The sequence below is a fragment of the Mus musculus genome, chromosome X (genome assembly GCF_000001635.26).
Source record: "Mus musculus strain C57BL/6J chromosome X, GRCm38.p6 C57BL/6J".
NCBI classification, from domain to species: domain Eukaryota; kingdom Metazoa; phylum Chordata; class Mammalia; order Rodentia; family Muridae; genus Mus; species Mus musculus.
The window spans coordinates 169,275,862-169,298,105 of NC_000086.7; the positions used below are offsets into that span (position 1 = coordinate 169,275,862).

At 40.8% G+C, this 22,244-nt stretch overlaps 1 protein-coding gene across 7 annotated transcripts in view; it reads left to right on the top strand.

Annotated features, from left to right (window-relative positions):
- The window catches only part of Arhgap6 (Rho GTPase activating protein 6), a 509,347-nt gene that overhangs the window by 480,768 nt on the left and 6,335 nt on the right, over positions 1-22,244 (top strand). For 4 of the 7 annotated variants that reach the window (XM_006528694.1, NM_009707.4, NM_178754.3 and 1 more), the window contains one exon: positions 6,100-6,197. In XM_006528694.1, the coding sequence (XP_006528757.1) occupies positions 6,100-6,197 (98 nt within the window). Of the gene's footprint in view, positions 1-6,099; positions 6,198-19,180; positions 19,271-22,244 lie in introns of all 7 variants that reach the window. The other 3 variants (XR_003952996.1, NR_109847.1, XM_011247783.1) reach the window with 1 other exon arrangement.

The window sequence follows — 22,244 nt, forward strand, 5'->3', positions numbered from 1 at the left end:
ACCAGTAAACCCCAGAGCTGTGTCTCTAGTTGCATATGTAGCAGAGGATGGCCTATTCGGCCATCAATGGGAGGAGAGGCCCTTGGTCTTGGGAAGATTGTATGCCCCAGTACAGGGGAATGCCAGGGCCAGGAAGCAGGAGTGGGTGGGTTGGGGAGCAGGGCTGGGGGTGGTTATAGGGGGCTTTGGGGATAGCATAGTAAAGGAATAAATAACTAATAAAATATTTCTCATTCTTATGTGTTACCTTTTAAATGGACATAAATGATTTACGCACTTAAGCATAAACTTGATAAGGTTTTAATTGCTTAATATATCTAATATTGTAAGAGAATACAATCTATCATTTTTCTATAATACACACACTTTTTCCTCTCATTCCCTTTTAGTTCTCAGATCATTGTTTGTTTGTTTTTTATCATAAAGCTTTAAATACCATCTGTATGTGTCTTTCATATTTCTATGCTCAGACAGACCTATAAACTGAATTTCAAGTCCTCATTTCTGGCTGCCTACTAGATACTTCCACTTAGATATCTCACAGACCTATCAACATTATCTTATCAAAGCCAAACCCCTGAACTCCACCCAACCTTCTTCTCCCTTAGCATCTCAATCAATAGGCTCTTTATCTTGTCACCCAAGCTGAAAAACTTGAAAGCATATGTTCTGTCTGTCTCTCATTATCATCCTTTCCTTTCAATAAATTAACTTAAATTGTCACCATTATTACCATCATGTTTAAGATCTTAATATTTCTCAGCATCTTGTCATTCTGGTTCAGCACCACATAGTTCCTGGTTGGAACTCATCAGTTGCACCTGTTAATTTTTCTTGCTTCAACCCTGGCTTTCCATTCAATCTACTTTCCACTGAGAAACCAGACTGATAACAATTGTGTTAGTCATCATATCGAGATCTCTAATAGCTCCCACTCACTTTGAACAAAAGCAGACATCTGAATCATGATCAAAAGGACTCTGCAACATCTGGCCCTGGCTACCTGCTTCCCCCTTACCACCCACTTCTTCCTCACTCTTACTATCTTGCTAGAGCCTCCCTGTTCCAGACTCAGGACTTTTGACATTAATTTCTTCCTTCTGCCTGGTGTAATATTCTCCAACTTTACTTTTTTCCCCTAAAGTGTCATTTTCCCAAGACATGATCATCCCATTTAATTCTACATCTCTTTCAGCATTTCTCGTCACCCTTGTTTGCTATTCTCTACAGAACTCATGTTATGGTCCTCTTGAGTATTTGTTCAATGCCCATTTCCCTAGATTTGTTGCCAGATCCATAAAGACAGTGATTCTTGTCTGTTTGGTTTGTAGCTGAACCCTTAAAATTCCACTCCTGGTATTCACTCTGTAAGCATTGACCAAATATCGATGCAATGAATGAAAAGACTGGACGTAGAAGAGAGCCAGAGAGAGAACCATAGTGGTTCTGAACTAGATGGTATCTGAACCACTGGTAGAGGAGAAGATAGGAACTACCTACTTAGGAGAGCAAGCCATATGTAGTTTCAGCAAGATATAGTTTCAGCTGTAAGGATAAAAAGAGTTTTTAGTGAATATCTTCCAACCATGTGGAGGACTTTGATGCATATTTTAAGGAAACTGGGTTAAAGTTAGCAAGCTATCACTTAAAAGGCTCATCAACTGTATATATATATTCCTTTTCCTCTAGAAACACAAACTATTTTATGGAATTTGAGGGTTCAGACAACTGGAGAGTTCAAAGTTGAATGTGATATCCGGCATACTTCACCCACACTACAAATGATTTCGAGATCTATCCACTGCCCCCCCCACCACCACCACGACATTATTTGTTGAAATGCCAGCACAATGCTTAGGCTACATGAAGCTGGAGACTGTCTCTTGTCTGGTGGTTTTGTGTTGTCTCTAGTAGAGCCACATGCCTATTTCCCAGGCAGATGTGCAGCTCTGGGAATGGAATGGTTGGTCAACTTAAATGAAGGTACACCTCACCCATGAGCCAAGGTTTGGAGAGTAGCTGCTTCTCCGGGAGGACTAGGATATAACTTTTCTAAGAAGAGGGAAATGGAGGGTGCTAATGGCTAACAGATGAACACTACAAAGGGGTAATGAAAGCTTGAACTTTAGACACTGCTGTTGGAATGGAAGGGGAGGGAAGAAGTAACAAACACAGGAAGTCAAGCTGAACTCCTGGCTATGACTGGGAGTAGACAAGACATAGGCTTGGACTCACCTTGGAGATTTTGAGCTATGTGGCTAGAATTTGGCGATTTCATTCATGGGGTTTCAGGATGAAGTAGGAGGACAAGATTTATGAGAGAAGGAAGGCATTCTCTTCCTTTCTCATCTCTGTTTTTGTTAATAAGATTGTTTCCAGCTTCTCTAAACTCAAGAACAATTGAGTAGTGCAAGAGGCAGAAGGCAAATTTTTCCTTCAACCACTTATTCTCAGAAGACTTGTCCCTGTGGTTTTGAAAACTCTTCTCTTGGCATTTACATGTGAGAAACGTATTTTCTCCCAGTAGTCTGAGTTGCTTCTGCTTGAGCTAGAAGGATCTATGGAGTAGAAAACTCATGTCTCTAGCTGCATATGTATCAGAGGGTGGCCTAGAAAGTCATCAGTGGGAGGAGAGGCCCTTGGTCCTGTGAAGGTTCTATGCCCCATTATAGGGGAATGTCAGGGCCATGAAGCTGGAGTGAGTGGGTTGGGGAGCAGGGAGAGGGGGGTATAGGGGATATTCGAAGAGGAAACTAGGAAAGGGGATAGCATTTGAAATGTAAATAAAGAAAATATCTAATAAAAAGAAAAGAAAAGAAAAGAAGAGGAGAGGAGAGGAGAGGAGAGGAGAGGAGAGGAGAGGAGAGGAGAGGAGAGGAGAGGAGAGGAGAGGAAAGGAGAGGAAGGAAAGGAAAGGAAAGAAAAAGGAAAAGGAAAAGGAAAAGGAAAAGGAAAAGGAAAAGGAAAAGGAAAAGGAAAAGAAAAGAAAAGAAAAGAAAAGAAAAGGAAAGAAAAGAAAAGAAAAGAAAACTGCAAGTCAGAGCTGGGTTCAATCGTGTTCCATAGAACATTTCCACATGACTGTCTTAAGACTGTCTTTAAGGATAAACAGGCTGAGAAAAAAATTAGGGAAACAACACCCTTCTCAATAGTCACAAATAATATAAAATACCTTGGCGTGACTCTAACTAAGGAAGTGAAAAATCTGTATGATAAGAACTTCAAGTCTCTGAAAAAAGAAATTAAAGAAGATCTCAGAAGATGGAAAGATCTCCCATGCTCATGGATTGGCAGGATCAACATTGTAAAAATGGCTATCTTGCCAAAAGCAATCTACAGATTCAATGCAATCCCCATCACAATTCCAACTCAATTCGTCAACAAATTAGAAAGAGCAATCTGCGAATTCATCTGGAATAACAAAAAAACTAGGATAGCAAAAACTCTTCTCAAGGACTGGTATAGCGACAGACAAGTAGACCAATGGAACAGAATTGAAGAACCAGAGATGAACCCACACACCTATGGTCACTTGATCTTTGACAAGGGAGCCAAAACCATCCAGTGGAAAAAAGACAGCATTTTCAACAAATGGTGCTGGCACAACTGGCAGTTATCATGTAGAAGAATTCGAATTGATCCATTCCTATCTCCTTGTACTAAGGTCAAATCTAAGTGGATTAAGGAACTCCACATAAAACCAGAGACACTGAAACTTATAGAGGAGAAAGTAGGGAAAAGCCTCGAAGATATGGGTACAGGGGAAAAAATTCCTGAATAGAACAGCAATGGCTTGTGAAGTAAGATCGAGAATCGATAAATGGGACCTCATAAAGTTGCAAAGCTTCTGCAAGGCAAAAGACACTGTCAACAAGACAAAAAGACCACCAACAGATTTGGAAAGGATCTTTACCTATCCTAAATCAGATAGGGGACTAATATCCAATATATATAAAGAACTCAAGAAGGTGGGCTCCAGAAAATCAAATAAACCCATTAAAAAAATGGGGCTCAGAGCTGAACAAAGAATTCTCACCTGAGGAATACCGAATGGCAGTGAAGCACCTGAAAAAATGTTCAACATCCTTAATCATCAAGGAAATGCAAATCAAAACAACCCTGAGATTCCATCTCACACCAGTCAGAATGGCTAAGATCAAAAATTCAGGTGACAGCAGATGTGGAGAAAGAGGAACACTCCTCCATTGTTGGTGGGATTGCAGGCTTGTACAACCACTCTGGAAATCAGTCTGGCGGTTCCTCAGAAAATTGGACATAGTACTACCGGAGGATCCCGCAATATCTCTCCTGGGCATATATCCAGAAGAGGTCCCAACCGGTAAGAAGGACACATGCTCCACTATGTTCATAGCAACCTTATTTATAATAGCCAGAAGCTGGAAAGAACCCAGATGCCCCTCAACAGAGGAATGGATACAGAAAATGTGGTACATTTACACAATGGAGTACTACTCAGCTATTAAAAAGAATGAATTTATGAAATTCCTAGGCAAATGGATGGACCTGGAGGGCATCATCCTGAATGAGGTAACCCAATCACAAAGGAACTCACACAATATGTACTCACTGATAAGTGGATATTAGCCCAGAAACTTAGGATACCCAAAATATAAGATACAATTTGCTAAACACATGAAACTCAAGAAGAACGAAGACCAAAGTGTGGACACTTTGCCCCTTCTTAGAATTGGGAACAAAACACCCATGGAAGGAGTTACAGAGACAAAGTTTGGAGCTGTGACGAAAGGATGGACCATCTAGAGACTGCAATATCCGGGGATCCACCCCATAATCAGCTTCCAAACGGTGACACCATTGCACACACTAGCAATATTTTGCGAAAGGACCCAGATAGAGCTCTCTCTTGTGAGACTATGCCAGGGCCTAGCAAACACAGAAGTGGATGCTCACAGTCAGCTATTGGATGGATCACAGGGCCCCCAATGGAGGAGCTAGAGAATGTACCTAAGGAGCTAAAGAGATCTGCAACCCTATAGGTGGAACAACATTATGAACTAACCAGTACCCCGGAGCTCTTGACTCTAGCTGCATATGTATCAAAAGATGGCCTAGTCAGCCATCACTGGAAAGAGAGGCCCATTGGACATGCAAACTTTATATGCCCCAGTACAGGGTAATGCCAGGGCCAAAAATTGGGAGTGGGTGGGTAGGGGAGTGGGGGGGGTATGGGGGACTTCTGGGATAGCATTGGAAATGTAAATGAGGAAAATACCTAATAAAATTATTTTTAAAAAGACTGTCTTTAAATGCACTGTGGTTTAGGCTGGGAGAAGTGGGGTACTCGTGTATAATGTTCCTGTTGGTGCCCATGAAATAGTGATGCAGGAAATATTCAGTAGGAGTTGGGAACAAGAAATGAGGAAGGGCAGCAGTTGAATCATCATAGCCTGTACAGAGAGGATGGTTTTGGTGTTTTGGAATGTTTATCATTGACCATGTATTGTTTGTTGCAAACTGTCAATACAAAATGAGTCATTTACATTAGAAACTATTTGTGTTATGACCGTTATTCCCACTTTACAGATGGGTAAACTGAGACAAACAGGTCCTTGTTAATGTACAATGATAAAAGTCTTACAACTAAAATGCTAGACCATGTGGCTCAAGGACATGAAAACTTAATCAGCTGACTATATGTTCCAGAACATCTCAAGACAATCATAATTTATGCCCATTCTCTCAGCATAGTTCAACACATGAACTCTAGAAAGTGTTCTCACTTAGACATAAATCATGAACACCATTCCTCTTACCTATGATGGTTTGCTTACTCAAAGCCAGGAAAATCTAGTCTGTGCGGCACAAGCATCCAAATAACTAGACAGGCTTTCCAGGCATATGGCATTTTGGAGGGTGTGTGGTAACAAGATAATATTTTAGTTTGTCCTGAGAATTAAACATGTTGTTCAAGTTAGTATAAGCTTTGGTTTAAACCAGTAAGTCAATCTGCTTTCTTAGGAATCCCAAGCCTTGGTGTGTGCTGACATAAAGTTACTGAGGCCATGCTTTGGATCTTTGGCAGGTTTTTGCTTATGCCTCAACATTTGGCTCTTCCAGGTTCCCCCAGATCTCCAGAATGAAGTGCTGATCAGCCTTCTAGAGACAGATCCAGATGTTGTGGACTACTTGCTCAGAAGAAAGGCTTCCCAATCCTCGTGAGTATGCACATTTCCCAGATACTTGAGCCACATTGGGGATTTTAATTTTTCATTCTATATCTATAGAATTTAAACGGTAGCCATATTTGCGTGCAGAGTGACACAAGTAGTATTTTGACAACTTTTTTTTTTGCCATTCTGATCAAACTACCTAAACAGGTTATCTTAGTCTTATCGACTTACCAAATTCCAAGCCACTTTCCCAGATATTTCTTGTTTGTTTTCAACTTTCTCTAGCATGTTCAGAAACTTCTGATTGTGTTCACAGGAGTGTGGGGTGAGGGAGTGCTGAATCACTGGCAAGAAGCTCAAAGGAAGATAATGTGCATAAATGATTCTAGCAGGCATGTCCAACTTGTGTCCTCCGGCTGTGTGTGCCTCAGTATAGCTAAGAATTTAGCCCAATAGGAAACCACAGACTTACATCTTTGTAACTCTTTGTCAGTGACAATTTTGTGTTGTAATGTCAAATATCTGGGAATGTCTGTTAGGAGCCTTGATAGATGGTTAATGCCCTGTTGGCTTTCTGGGGGTTGGGGGGTCTTCCTTATGCAACTTTACAGGTGGGAACAATCCATTTCCAAACCACAAGAGCAACCTTTGCTAAGACCTAAGTGCCCCTTTGCAACGAGAAGTGTATACTTTTCTAGCTCTGTCATTATGTATAGCTTGTATTGACTTCATGAAAATGTACACTATGGAGAATGCAAGGTGTGCTCTAAGTTATGGCTTGCTACCATGTTGCCTTGATAGGAGCGCAGAAATGGGTTCCTTGTTCAGATTTTATGTTTAATCCCAGAAGCTGCTACAGAGGCAGAGTTTTTTGGAGGTGCTAAACATCTGGGAAAGCCCAGATACAGGTACATTAACCAGAAGCACCATCACCATACAAACACCCAGCCTTAAATTTAGGACAGGAAGAGTTGACTGTGTTCTCTCCTGAGGATATCACTGATACTGTGCTATGCTTTTCATCCATAAGTCTAGGATACATTCGCCCATGATCTATTGTCTTCAAAAGTGGCCTTAATCCTAGAACCAATGACATGCCTTAGCCTAATTTATATAAATATATTCTTTCTTTTTCAGTCATAGGTTTCTTTTAAAGATAGGGTTTATTTGGATATAACTTAGAAATGAGACATTTCAGCTATTTCTCATGGCTAATTGTCAAATTTGATTACTTTTCATTTCAAATTATTTCAGGTGATAATAAAATGATACTATTTAGGGAAATTCAATGAAAAGAAATTCTACATTGTTTAATCTCCTTCTTCCCAAGCTAATACATTAATAGCTTAGATAAATTCAGCTTCCCTCCCATTCCAGCAGTACAGGAAAGGGCTTGTAATCAGATCACCCTTTCAAATGCACTGTAAGAAAAACTAATTTCTGTGCCAATCAATATCAAGGAAATTTCTGGTTCAAGTAAGATGTTCTGCTTGGATTCGAGTTCCAAGAAGCACAAGTAAATATAAATCTATAAAAAGTACACATGATTCTGCATTTCAGGGTCTTGTTTTCATATCAGAGAATTGGAACTGCACTTAATTTTTTCCCAGATTTCTAACTCCCATCAAGGTGTAAATTCTTATTTCTCTCTAACAAACCATATGCTCCCAGCATTTTAAAAATCTCACTTGTTTCTCTACTGTGGGCAAGAAAACAAAAACAGTGATGTTTCTATTTGTAACTCCCTAGTTAATCTTCATTTTAACATTCTGTTGCTATATGGTAGGAAATCTAAAAAGCATTAACCTAAAAGAAAAAAAAAGGACTGTTGACTGTCCAAATTTCTTTTGTGTGGCTGTATTCATTTGATTTTTAAAAGAACCGTTGACATGAATGCAGTGTGGTTTTCATGAATGCTTTTGGCATATAAATGCCAAGGTAAGAACAGAATCTTTCATTCTCTGCTCTTAGGAAGGACCAAGTGCACATATTAAGCCCACACCAAGCTGTGTAATTGTTCTCTCTTTTGTTTCCAATCCTTGGATGAGTGATTCTTTAGGGAAAAGAGAAGGAAGATTTTTTTTTCTTTTGGTTTGTTTTCCTCTCGGCACAGGCAAAGAACAGTCCAGAAAGCCACCATTAATGCCATGAAGTAAAACGTAGATATTTGTGCAAATAATATTTGATTTTAGTGGCCTGCTGAGGCTTGAGAAGTTGGTGGTCATTTTGGACCATGAACATATGCTTCCCAGACTCCTGGTATAAATGGAGCACTTCAAACCTTGGGAAGGTGCTTTTGATTAGAGAGGATTGAGTTTCTGCTTTTCCAACAAGCTCCCCTGTTGTTGCTACTTGTCCATGATTTACATCTGGGATCTAGGAAGCTTAAAATGCCAAGGCATTTTCTTGACTGTATGTACATTCAGAACTGGTGGGAGAGGTATATTATTCAGTATGTAACAGAATTCCAGGTGACCAGTGCTTAGACATAGTCTCAGACTTACCTGTGCTCGTTCCAAACCCCTGGAGATTGTAAAGAATGGCTCCATGATGATTGCTAAGTCTGAATTGGAATCCAGGTATTGGGATTTTCAAAGCTCCCCACATGATTCTAATAAGCAGCCCAAACTCCAAAGAACTGACTGAGATATACACCTATGATTCTCTATATTTAAAATATCATGGAGATTTGGGTGGTGTAAGTTGTGATCTTCAATACTTCTCCTTGGCTTGATGAAGGAGTAGCACAAATATCCTGGCTTATAAATCCACCTGGGGCTTGTAGGGAACAAAAAGGTATGATTTGCAGGCTCATAATGGCTTCTGGGGAAAAGAAGAACATGTAGTACACTTCGAACCTCAGTAAAGATGTGACTGGGTCTGGGTGTTCAAATGACTAACTAGTCCTGGACTTCATCAAAACTGCAAAGTTGTCATCTGTCTGGAGATACTATAATGAACGTGGGCAGGTGTGTCCTAAAATAGCAGGCTAAGGTAGGTGGGGTGACATTAAAATCGGAAAGTAGTGATAAAGGAATACAGAGACAAAATATCACTATAATTATGGATTTATAGTGATTATAAATTACAGTACCCCAAACTGACAGATGGTGCTGTCTACAGTGGTACTCATGTCAATTAACCACCAATCAGCTATGTCTGTGTTATTTATGAAAGTGCTTGCGATCTTCAGCTCCAGACAGCCGGCCACCTTCCTGGTGAGAGCACGGGGTCTGCCTGGCCTGAGAGGTTTGTGGCACAGGCGCCGGCGGGAGCCTTCTTGGCTCCGGGACTCCGCGGAGGGCAGGCTGCACGGGTGACCGTGTGGAATACAGAGTGCCAGCTGTTTCTGGGACGGGCGAGAGAGTCGCAGAGCTTCTGGGCGGCGCCATCTTCAGCTCCAGACAGCCGGCCACCTTCCTGGTGAGAGCACGGGGGTCTGCCTGGCCTGAGAGGTTTGTGGCACAGGCGCCGGCGGGAGCCTTCTTGGCTCCGGGACTCCGCGGAGGGCAGGCTGCACGGGTGACCGTGTGGAATACAGAGTGCCAGCTGTTTCTGGGACGGGCGAGAGAGTCGCAGAGCTTCTGGGCGGCGCCATCTTTAGCTCCAGACAGCCGGCCACCTTCCTGGTGAGAGCACGGGGTCTGCCTGGCCTGAGAGGTTTGTGGCACAGGCGCCGGCGGGAGCCTTCTTGGCTCCGGGACTCCGCGGAGGGCAGGCTGCACAGGTGACCGTGTGGAATACAGAGTGCCAGCCGTTTCTGGGACGGGCGAGAGAGTCGCAGAGATTCTGGGGCGGCACCATCCTCAGCTCCAGACAACCAGCCACCTTCCCGGCAAGAGCCACAGAGCTTCTGAGGCTGCGACATCTTCGACTCCAGACAACTGGCCACCTTCCTGGCCAAAGCAACACAGCTTCTGGGAAAGATCCTGTTTTGGGCCTTCACCTTCAGCCAGGAGGAGGTCCAAACACCAGATAACTGTACACCTTCCCTGAGAGAGGAGAGCTTGCCTACAGAGACTGCTCTGACCACTGAAACTCAGAGAAGAGAGCTTGTCTCCCACGCCTGCTGATAGAGGGTAACAAAATCAACAGAGGAACAATCTTTTAACAAAGACAACTATAACAACTAACTCCAGAGATTGCCAGATGGCGAAAGGTAAACGTAAGAATCCTACTAACAGAAGCCAGGACCACTCACCATCATCAGAACCCAGAACGCCCACTTCGCCCAATCCAGGACACCCTAACACACCTGAAAAGGTAGACCTGGATTTAAAAGCATATCTCATGATGATGGTAGAGGACATAAAGAAGGAATTCAACAACTCACTTAAAGAAATACAGGAGAACACTGCTAAAGAGTTACAAGTCCTTAAAGAAAAACAGGAAAACACTGCTAAAGAGTTACAAGTCCTTAAAGAAAAACAGGAAAACACAACCAAACAGGTAGAAGTCCTTATAGAAAAACAGGAAAACACATCCAAACAGGTGATGGAAATGAACAAAACCATACTAGACCTAAAAAGGGAAGTAGACACAATAAAGAAAACCCAAAGTGAGGCGACGCTGGAGATAGAAACCCTAGGAAAGAAATCTGGAACCATAGATGCCAGCATCAGCAACAGAATACAAGAGATGGAAGAGAGAATCTCAGGTGCAGAAGACTCCATAGAGAACATCGGCACAACAATCAAAGAAAATGGAAAATGCAAAAAGATCCTAACTCAAAACATCCAGGAAATCCAGGACACAATGAGAAGACCAAACCTACGGATAATAGGAGTGGATGAGAATGAAGATTTTCAACTCAAAGGACCAGCAAACATCTTCAACAAAATTATTGAAGAAAACTTCCCAAATCTAAAGAAAGAGATGCCCATGAACATACAAGAAGCCTACAGAACTCCAAATAGACTGGACCAGAAAAGAAATTCCTCCCGACACATAATAATCAGAACACCAAATGCACTAAATAAAGATAGAATACTAAAAGCAGTAAGGGAAAAAGGTCAAGTAACATATAAAGGCAAGCCTATCAGAATTACACCAGATTTTTCACCAGAGACTATGAAAGCCAGAAGAGCCTGGTCAGATGTTATACAGACACTAAGAGAACATAAATGCCAGCCCAGGCTACTATACCCAGCCAAACTCTCAATTACCATAGATGGAGAAACCAAAGTATTCCACGACAAAACTAAATTCACCCATTATCTCTCCACGAATCCAGCCCTTCAAAGGATAATAACAGAAAAAAAACAATACAAGGACGGGAACCACGCCCTAGAAAAAACAAGAAGATAATCCATCAACAAACCTAAAATAAGACAACCACAAGAACAGAATGCCAACTTTAACAACAAAAATAACAGGAAGCAACAATTACCTTTCCTTAATATCTCTTAATATCAATGGACTCAATTCCCCAATAAAAAGACATAGACTAACAGACTGGCTACACAAACAGGACCCAACATTCTGCTGCTTACAGGAAACCCATCTCAGGGAAAAAGACAGACACTACCTCAGAGTGAAAGGCTGGAAAACAATTTTCCAAGCAAATGGTCTGAAGAAACAGGCTGGAGTAGCCATTCTAATATCGGATAAAATCGACTTCCAACCCAAAGTTATCAAAAAAGACAAGGAGGGACACTTCATACTCATCAAAGGTAAAATCCTCCAAGAGGAACTCTCAATTCTGAATATCTACGCTCCAAATGCAAGGGCAGCCACATTCATTAAAGACACTTTAGTAAAGCTCAAAGCACACATTGCACCTCACACAATAATAGTGGGAGACCTCAACACACCACTTTCATCAATGGACAGATCGTGGAAACAGAAACTAAACAGGGACACAGTGAAACTAACAGAAGTTATGAAACAAATGGACCTGACCGATATCTACAGAATATTTAATCCTAAAACAAAAGGATATACCTTCTTCTCAGCACCTCACGGGACCTGCTCCAAAATTGACCATATAATTGGTCACAAAATAAGCCTCAACAGATACAAAAATATTGAAATTGTCCCATGTATCCTATCAGACCACCATGGCCTAAGACTGATCTTCAATAACAACATTAAGAATGGAAAGCCAACATTCACGTGGAAACTGAACAACACTCTTCTCAATGATACCTTGGTCAATGAAGGAATAAAGAAAGAAATTAAAGACTTTTTAGAGTTTAATGAAAATGAAGCCACAACGTACCCAAACCTTTGGGACACAATGAAAGCATTTCTAAGAGGGAAACTCATAGCTCTGAGTACCTCCAAGAAGAAACGGGAGAGAGCACATACTAGCAGCTTGACAACACATCTAAAAGCTCTAGAAAAAAAGGAAGCAAATTCACCCAAGAGGAGTAGACGGCAGGAAATAATCAAACTCAGGGGTGAAATTAACCAAGTGGAAACAAGAAGAACTATTCAAAGAATTAACCAAACGAGGAGTTGGTTCTTTGAGAAAATCAACAAGATAGATAAACCCTTAGCTAGACTCACTAGAGGGCAAAGGGACAAAATCCTAATCAACAAAATCAGAAATGAAAAGGGAGACATAACAACAGATCCTGAAGAAATCCAAAACACCATCAGATCCTTCTACAAAAGCTTATACTCAACAAAACTGGAAAACCTGGACGAAATGGACAAATTTCTGGACAGATACCAGGTACCAAAGTTGAATCAGGATCAAGTTGACCTTCTAAACAGTCCCATATCCCCTAAAGAAATAGAAGCAGTTATTAATAGTCTCCCAACCAAAAAAAGCCCAGGACCAGATGGGTTTAGTGCAGAGTTCTATCAGACCTTCAAAGAAGATCTAATTCCAGTTCTGCACAAACTATTTCACAAGATAGAAGTAGAAGGTACTCTACCCAACTCATTTTATGAAGCCACTATTACTCTGATACCTAAACCACAGAAAGATCCAACAAAGATAGAGAACTTCAGACCAATTTCTCTTATGAATATCGATGCAAAAATCCTTAATAAAATTCTCGCTAACCGAATCCAAGAACACATTAAAGAAATCATCCATCCTGACCAAGTAGGTTTTATTCCAGGGATGCAGGGATGGTTTAATATACGAAAATCCATCAATGTAATCCATTATATAAACAAACTCAAAGACAAAAACCACATGATCATCTCGTTAGATGCAGAAAAAGCATTTGACAAGATCCAACACCCATTCATGATAAAAGTTTTGGAAAGATCAGGAATTCAAGGCCCATACCTAAACATAATAAAAGCAATCTACAGCAAACCAGTAGCCAACATCAAAGTAAATGGAGAGAAGCTGGAAGCAATCCCACTAAAATCAGGGACTAGACAAGGCTGCCCACTTTCTCCCTACCTTTTCAACATAGTACTTGAAGTATTAGCCAGAGCAATTCGACAACAAAAGGAGATCAAGGGGATACAAATTGGAAAAGAGGAAGTCAAAATATCACTTTTTGCAGATGATATGATAGTATATATAAGTGACCCTAAAAATTCCACCAGAGAACTCCTAAACCTGATAAACAGCTTTGGTGAAGTAGCTGGATATAAAATTAACTCAAACAAGTCAATGGCCTTTCTCTACACAAAGAATAAACAGGCTGAGAAAGAAATTAGGGAAACAACACCGTTCTCAATAGTCACAAATAATATAAAATATCTCGGCGTGACTCTAACTAAGGAAGTAAAAGATCTGTATGATAAAAACTTCAAGTCTCTGAAGAAAGAAATTAAAGAAGATCTCAGAAGATGGAAAGATCTCCCATGCTCATGGATTGGCAGGATCAACATTGTAAAAATGGCTATCTTGCCAAAAGCAATCTACAGATTCAATGCAATCCCCATCAAAATTCCAACTCAATTCTTCAACGAATTAGAAGGAGCAATTTGCAAATTCATCTGGAATAACAAAAAACCTAGGATAGCAAAAACTCTTCTCAAGGATAAAAGAACCTCTGGTGGAATCACCATGCCTGACCTAAAGCTTTACTACAGGGCAATTGTGATAAAAACTGCATGGTACTGGTATAGAGACAGACAAGTAGACCAATGGAATAGAATTGAAGACCCAGAAATGAACCCACACACCTATGGTCACTTGATCTTCGACAAGGGAGCTAAAACCATCCAGTGGAAGAAAGACAGCATTTTCAACAATTGGTGCTGGCACAACTGGTTGTTATCATGTAGAAGAATGCGAATCGATCCATACTTATCTCCTTGTACTAAGGTCAAATCTAAGTGGATCAAGGAACTTCACATAAAACCAGAGACACTGAAACTTATAGAGGAGAAAGTGGGGAAAAGCCTTGAAGATATGGGTACAGGGGAAAGATTCCTGAACAGAACAGCAATGGCTTGCTCTGTAAGATCGAGAATTGACAAATGGGACCTAATGAAACTCCAAAGTTTCTGCAAGGCAAAAGACACCGTCAATAGGACAAAAAGACCACCAACAGATTGGGAAAGGATCTTTACCTATCCTAAATCAGATAGGGGACTAATATCCAACATATATAAAGAACTCAAGAAGGTGGACTTCAGAAAATCAAATAACCCCATTAAAAAATGGGGCTCAGAACTGAACAAAGAATTCTCACCTGAGGAATACCGAATGGCAGAGAAGCACCTGAAAAAATGCTCAACATCCTTAATCATCAGGGAAATGCAAATCAAAACAACCCTGAGATTCCACCTCACACCAGTCAGAATGGCTAAGATCAAAAATTCAGGTGACAGCAGATGCTGGCGTGGATGTGGAGAAAGAGGAACACTCCTCCATTGTTGGTGGGATTGCAGGCTTGTACAACCACTCTGGAGATCAGTCTGGCGGTTCCTCAGAAAACTGGATATAGTACTACCGGAGGATCCAGCAATACCTCTCCTGGGCATATATCCAGAAGATGCCCCAACTGGTAAGAAGGACACATGCTCCACTATGTTCATAGCAGCCTTATTTATAATAGCCAGAAGCTGGAAGGAACCCAGATGCCCCTCAACAGAGGAATGGATACAGAAGATGTGGTACATCTACACAATGGAGTACTACTCAGCTATTAAAAAGAATGAATTTATGAAATTCCTGGCCAAATGGATGGACCTGGAGGGCATCATCCTGAGTGAGGTAACACATTCACAAAGGAACCCACACAATATGTACTCACTGATAAGTGGATATTAGCCCAAAACCTAAGATACCCAAGATATAAGATACAATTTCCTAAACACATGAAACTCAAGAAAAATGAAGACTGAAGTGTGAACACTATGCCCCTCCTTAGAAGTGGGAGCAAAACACCCTTGGAAGGAGTTACAGAGACAAAGTTTGGAGTTGAGATAAAAGTATGGACCATGTAGACACTACCATATCCGGGGATCCATCCCATAATCAGCTTCCAAATGCTGACACCATTGCATACACTAGCAAGATTATGCTGAAAGGACCCTGATATAGCTGTCTCTTGTCAGAGTATGCCTGGGCCTAGCAAACATAGAAGTGGATGCTCACAGTCGGCTATTGGATGGATCACATGGCCCCCAATGAAGGAGCTAGAGAAAGTACCAAAGAAGCTAAAGGGATCTGCAACCCTATAGGTGGAACAACATTATGAACTAACCAGTACCCCGGAGCTCTTGACTCTAGCTGCATATGCATCAAAGGATGGCCTGGTCGGCCATCACTGGAAAGAGAGGCCCATTGGACACGCAAACTTTGTATGCCCCAGTACAGGGGAACGCCAGGGCCATGGGAGGGGAGTGGGTGGGTAGGGGAGAGGGGGTGGGTGGCTATGGGGGACTTTTGGTATAGCATTGCAAATGTAAATGAGCGAAATACCTAATAAAAAATGGAAAAAAAAAAAAAAAAAAAGAAAAAAAAAAAAAAAAAAGAAAGTGCTTGCAAGCTTCAAGTTGCGATTGAGATCTCCTTATGTCCAAATTCAACTCTATTGCTATTAGATTTGTTCTATAACGTATGTTTATTGATGACTCTGACTTCATTTTCTCATGTAGTAACTGGAGATTAAAGTTACTACTGGGTTACTCTGAACTTCACCTATGGTTCATGACAACTACCTGCTTGTATAAGAGGCATTGTAAGAACTATGAGATAACAGATGGCCACAAAATATGGCCCATGAGAAAGTGATCTCATCGGTTCTAAAAGCACGGCTCCTTATTCACTTTTGACTTTTCGTTCCCCGGAACCCTCCATTCCCCAGTTCACATACGTAAGTAAAGCTTGAGATCTCTTTATGGCCAAGAGGAGATGCCCCAAGATTTAGTTGTGGGGGGAATGAAATGAGTTTTAAAACGACTGTAAAATCCAAAATGAGACAATTTATCATTATTATTATTATTATTATTTCTGTTTTGAAAGCACTAATATTTTGTGATATTTGGTAATCTGGTGATTTGGGTTTTTCCCTTTTGTGTACAAAATCTGAATTGGGTGAGAGCAAAGAGAATTTATTGTCTTTTCCTGAGCTCATGCGCTTCGGTGTTTAGCTTCAAGGAAAGTGGCCTGCTAGAGGCGGATCAGAAGAGATTTTTCAGTACCAAAGTTGCTAGACTTCCCACTTTTGAACAACTTGTCCGGTCTACTTGCTAGAATTATGTGCTCTTTTCTTCAGAAGTTCCTAAGACACACTGCCCTCTCTTTGATTCAGAACATATGTTAGAATATGGGGGAGGATGACGACATGCTAATCTAAGAGGACCGTGAAGGTTGAATGAAGACCTTTAAAGCGAAACAAAAGCGTTAGAGCAGCATCAGGCCTAGGGTGAGGCAAAGGAAACACATAACTAGGCACAAAATTGAAGGAAATAACCCAGTCACGAACACACCATTGTAATACAATATTTTAGAAAATCAAATTTGATTCCCTCTAGACAATGAGAAGCAAAAGTGAAAACATTTTTTAAACACCAATACCTTATTCAGCCACCCACGATGTCAAACTGATGATAAAATGTGTGGGCCTATCCTAAATGGAAGCAGCCCATCAAACATGTTTTCACAACCTCCCCTTTGTCTCTTTTAAATTCACTTACTAAGTGTGACAGTTTCTGTTGACCAAGTGACAATTTGAAATGGTTTTTAGTTAAGTTTACCTGAGATTAGATAATGATAACATAGTTGCATATAAATGATGCATTGAAGCTTGATTCAGTGTGAAAGGTGCCAATATACTTATTTTTCATTTTTTTTAGTAATTTTTTTGCTTCTGCACAGGGCGAGAAATGACCCTTACCTAAAAATAATTAATATTGAAATGCACAGTTTTCTTTTTTCACTAAGATGCTTCAGGGCCCTAGAACTCTGCACAAGAAATGCCCGGGGATCCATCCCATAATCAGCCACCAAACTCAGACACTATTGCCTATGCCAGCAAGATTTTGATGAAGTGACCCTGGTATAGCTGTCTCTTGTGAGGCTACGCCAGTGCCTGGCAAATACAGAAGTGGATGCTCACAGTCATTTATTGGATGGATCACAGGGCCCCCAATGGAGGAGCTAGAGAAAGTACCCAAGGAGCTAAAGGGATCTGCAACCCTATAGATGGAACAACAATATGAACTAACCAGTACCCTCAAAGTTCATATCTCTAGCTGCATATGTAGCAGAGGATAGCCTAGTTGGCCATCACTGGAAAGAGAGGCCCATTGGACTTGCAAACTTTATATGCCCCAGTACAGGGCAATGCCAGGGCCAAGAAGTGGGAGTGGGTGGGTAGGGGAGCAGGGCAGGGGGAGTGTATAGGGAACTTTCAGGATAGCATTTGAAACGTATATAAAGAAAATATCTAATAAAAAAACTTAAAAAATAAAAGAAATGCCTGGTATAACTGAACATAATCCAGTGTGAACACGATGCATAAATCTACAGCTGGGGAGATGGAATCCAGAGGAGTTCTTGATTATCTATGGCATGGAAGCTAATTCTAATAATAGTTCTCGTAATTTTCAAATGTGGGCTTTAGAAAACCTAAGGAGTCAGGCATGGAATCAAAGCACTATGGAGTTGGGAGCTTGGAGGCCAGTCCTACCTACATAGTTAAGTTTGAGGCCACCATAGAGAGCATGAGACCTTGTCACAAAACAATAAACAACAAAAACACATTAAAGAAAAATTGCCTTTTTTTTTCAATCAATTCTCATAGTTGCCCCAGAAATATAATAGAAATTGAACTAAACTAGACCGAGCATTCATTCCTACTCACATGTGGAAACAAATTTAACTGTATTTTGGGAGGAAGTAGACAGAAATGCACCAAATCCATAGTATGTACCTTTAAGTTTTAATGTAATTAAGTTTTTTAGTGACCTTCACAACGTTTTTGCTGAAATTATAAAAGAAAAACAATAGGAACACCTGTGACCCCAGGGCATCAAGATTATGGATAAAGACCTCTATTCGTTCCCAAAAGCAAGTTAGGAACTATAAGAGCTTTGTTCTTTATAGATAGAACTCTACCCCTATCATAAATCAACTTTCTGTAATATGAAAGGGTGACAGCTTTCTTGTAATTTAGTAGTATTTTGTTCAGCTTATCAAAAATGTACTTATTCATTCTAATCTATCAATGCTCACAATTAAAGGCATCTTTTACCACTCTGTTGGCTGCTATATAATAGGTTGCAATTTTGGCCTACATCTTGTATTGGTTTTATCATCTGGAGCAGAGGTGAGATTCACAGAAGCACCTCTTTGGAGAGGTGTTTTATTCCTCAGAAATCTCCTAAGGGAAGCTTTGCCATCCCATGCATGATTAATGTGGGAATCTCCATAATTCCAGGGCTGCTATGACAATGGATTACTTCCTGGTGCAATTAATAGTGCAGAAGATAATGACAACCTTTGCATTCCAGCAGACTGAAGTTTATCGATTGAGTGATTGAGCCAAAGACAAAGACAACACACTTTTGAAACTGTTGTCTTTCTCAGCTAGATAGCTCAGCAATGGGCTGGGCCAGTAACACTAAGAGTTGAATTGGAGTTCTTCATTTATTCACAGAACCAGTTCTGTATTGCCGGCCGCAGGGCAGGCTTGCTCACAGAGCCCTGCCAGCGACTTTACACCCTGACCTGGAGAGACCAGCTAAGGGTGAGAATGTTGATTCACTCTCCATGCCATCTCATGTTTGGTTAGCTAGGACTGGCCATGCATGCTGGGGATGGTCCTGGGGTTTAAGAATCTAACAAGTTACCCTCCCTGCTTAGAGATAACCCCATGTTGTCTGGCAGCCCATCTACTCAATGATCCACTGAACACTGAGTATGAAAAGTGCAGAAGCTAGGCACATTTAGACTCAAAACACAATGACTTAGGAACCTAACCAGCTAACATTCTGTTAAGACCCCAAAATCACAGAAAGATCACATCAAGCTTTAGAGACCGTGCCTCAGCTACTGCTACCCTCATCAAAGTCAAGTACTTCTGTAAGCAAGTACTCCAATATCTTAATGCTCACTTAGGACAACCTTGTTAAAGGTGGGGATCCTATGTGCATATCAGAAGGAACACTTGTGAGACCTACGTTAGAGATTCTGGAGAGGAGGATATTTGTCTCCATCAGGGAATTCTTTTGAAATGGGTTCATAAGCAAATTTGGCTATACCTCTCATCTCTGCTGAGAAAACAAACTGAACGGGATGTTTTAAACATTTTAAGTGGCAATTAACTATAAGTTAAAAGTATAGCCTTTTAGTATTACCACACCAAGTACATGTGCTTAATACATTTTACAGGGAGTCTAAACCTTACTACTTGGACTACTAGACAAATAAGGTATTTTAACCAACTTCCTGTTTTTCTTGGGCATTTCTAATCTTAGGTCACAAGCAAAAATATTCCAGACTAGCTTAGTGCAAGTCCTATCATATAATGAACTTTAATAGCTGTCAGTATTATTACAGTCCAAAGCAGCATTCCACATATTTTTCAAGCTGCTTCCCATGTGTACCCATATTGTACCCATTTCCATAGCTGGAATATAGCAATGGGGGAAAGCAAAAAGGGAAAGTATCACCTGTCATTAAATGTCACTGTCTCTGTCCCTAGCTACCTGGAGCCCTGAACTTTAAAACAATTTGTGTGCTTCTATATCCAAAATTTATCGTCAACCACTTCCCTAATTCTTACGTCCCCACAACCAGACTTCATTCCATTTTCTGAGTCCTACATATGGAGGCTAGAGGAGGCTTAATTGTTGTCTGTGATGGGTATACTACTCTCCTTTCTCTAGTTGAGCCCCATCCATGTCAAGGTCACAATCATTAAATTCACTTCTAGTGGACTCAACACTACAGCTTGATCTTCATTGGTACTTTCTTGGCTCTTAGCAGATCTTTAGCCCACTCCCATATATATGGATTTGGATGGGAAGGGAGGTTTGATTATAAGAGACCCTTAAACTCCTTCATGTATCTGAATCTTCTATAAACACAATGTCCTGACCCTTCCCCAAGGTTTCCATTTCAACGGGCAAAAATGGCTTCCAAGGCAACATCTTGGCACTCAAAAGGATCCCTGTTCGGTTGTAGCAACCTCATAATGCCACCTTGAAATCTTTCATGTTTAGCATGGTGTCTCATCACATGCTTAGTTTGCAGCAGGATCCATGACTGATTCAGCCAGTTCAAAGTCCAGAGTGGAGCTTGCGAATGCATATTTCCAAATGATGGAGATGTAGTACTAATATTAGGGAGAGTATGGTCTCTCAGCTGCTAAATGAACTTTTGCAAAGTCAACTTGGAGGAAAGAGGAAAGGGACAAGGCCCCTCTCTCCTCTTGATCTGGGTGATCCAATGTGAGCAATGAGAATGGAAGAAACTAGGAGAGTGATGGGACTTCATGCTTCAATTATTCTTGATTGCCCTTGTTTTGTTTCCTTTTCACCAAACCACTAAACATGACATTGCCTGTTCTGCATTTTCCCAACAACTAATGTAAGTACAATTCCCCTCTGTACGCCAGCACCATTAGAAGTGTCTGAATCATCTTGAAAAAGTATGTGTAGTAGAGCAGTGTCATGGGAAGTAATGTTAGCGGGGGGAAGAAGGAAAACAATGATTAGAGTGGTAAGCTGAGTTTGGGGTGCAAAATATAGAGATGCCACATAAGCATCTATGCAACAGGTCACACAGGGCTCCATGCCCTTTGAGCCTTCTAGCCCTCATAGCAGAGAGACGTGCATTATTTATTACAGAGCTCTTCATAGCACTGGGTAAAAATAAAAATCTACTCCTTCTATAGAAACCTTAAATGTTCCCAATATGAAGTCTTGAGAGAAATTTTTCTTCCCTGAAGTCTCTCATTTATGCTCATAACTCCTGGCTGAATGTACATTTAGACCATTGCCCTGGATGTTTGTCTTCTACATTTCTGGTAAGAAGAAATGTGCAACACATAAGCTAAAATTACCATGGTGCCTGTGAACCACCTCCAACCCACCATTCCACCAATAAAAGGAGGCTAAATCCAAACTATGAATTGTTTCAGATGGGCTCATGAATTGGGCAATGACTTAGACTCTTCCATACAATAAGGCTATGGTTTCCCAACACTAGACATATAACCATGACTTAGTCTTATGGGGTAGAACTAAGACATTTCCATTAATGACTGGAAAGAAAATGTCACCTAAGAAGGGGAAACTACTAAAATCAGCCCAATAATCAGATCCGTGGCCCTTGTGCTTCTGAATCTAATACAGTCATTTCTTTCAGTGTTCATAATAAACCTCTCTCCAGAAGAGCCGCATCCCACAACAATAGGCAACTACCCATTTGTATGAATTTGTGTCTCCCTACCTAGAATTAAGAAGAAGATTTTTGCCTTTAATTAGATATGGTGGTGAGTTTCCTCACCCATTTCCAGCAGAAGCTGTTAGCTTTTTCTTGATTTTATTTCCTTCAAATTCACTGGCAGCAAATTCATGTCTGGAAAATCATCCCCATGGCTGTCCTTTGGCTCCTGCCTATAAGATTGTGTGATATCAGTTCAAAGACGAGGCAAGCAAAGATCTTAGTTATTCTATGTGGGTAGGAAATATCCTCATCAAAAGAGCTAGAGTCCA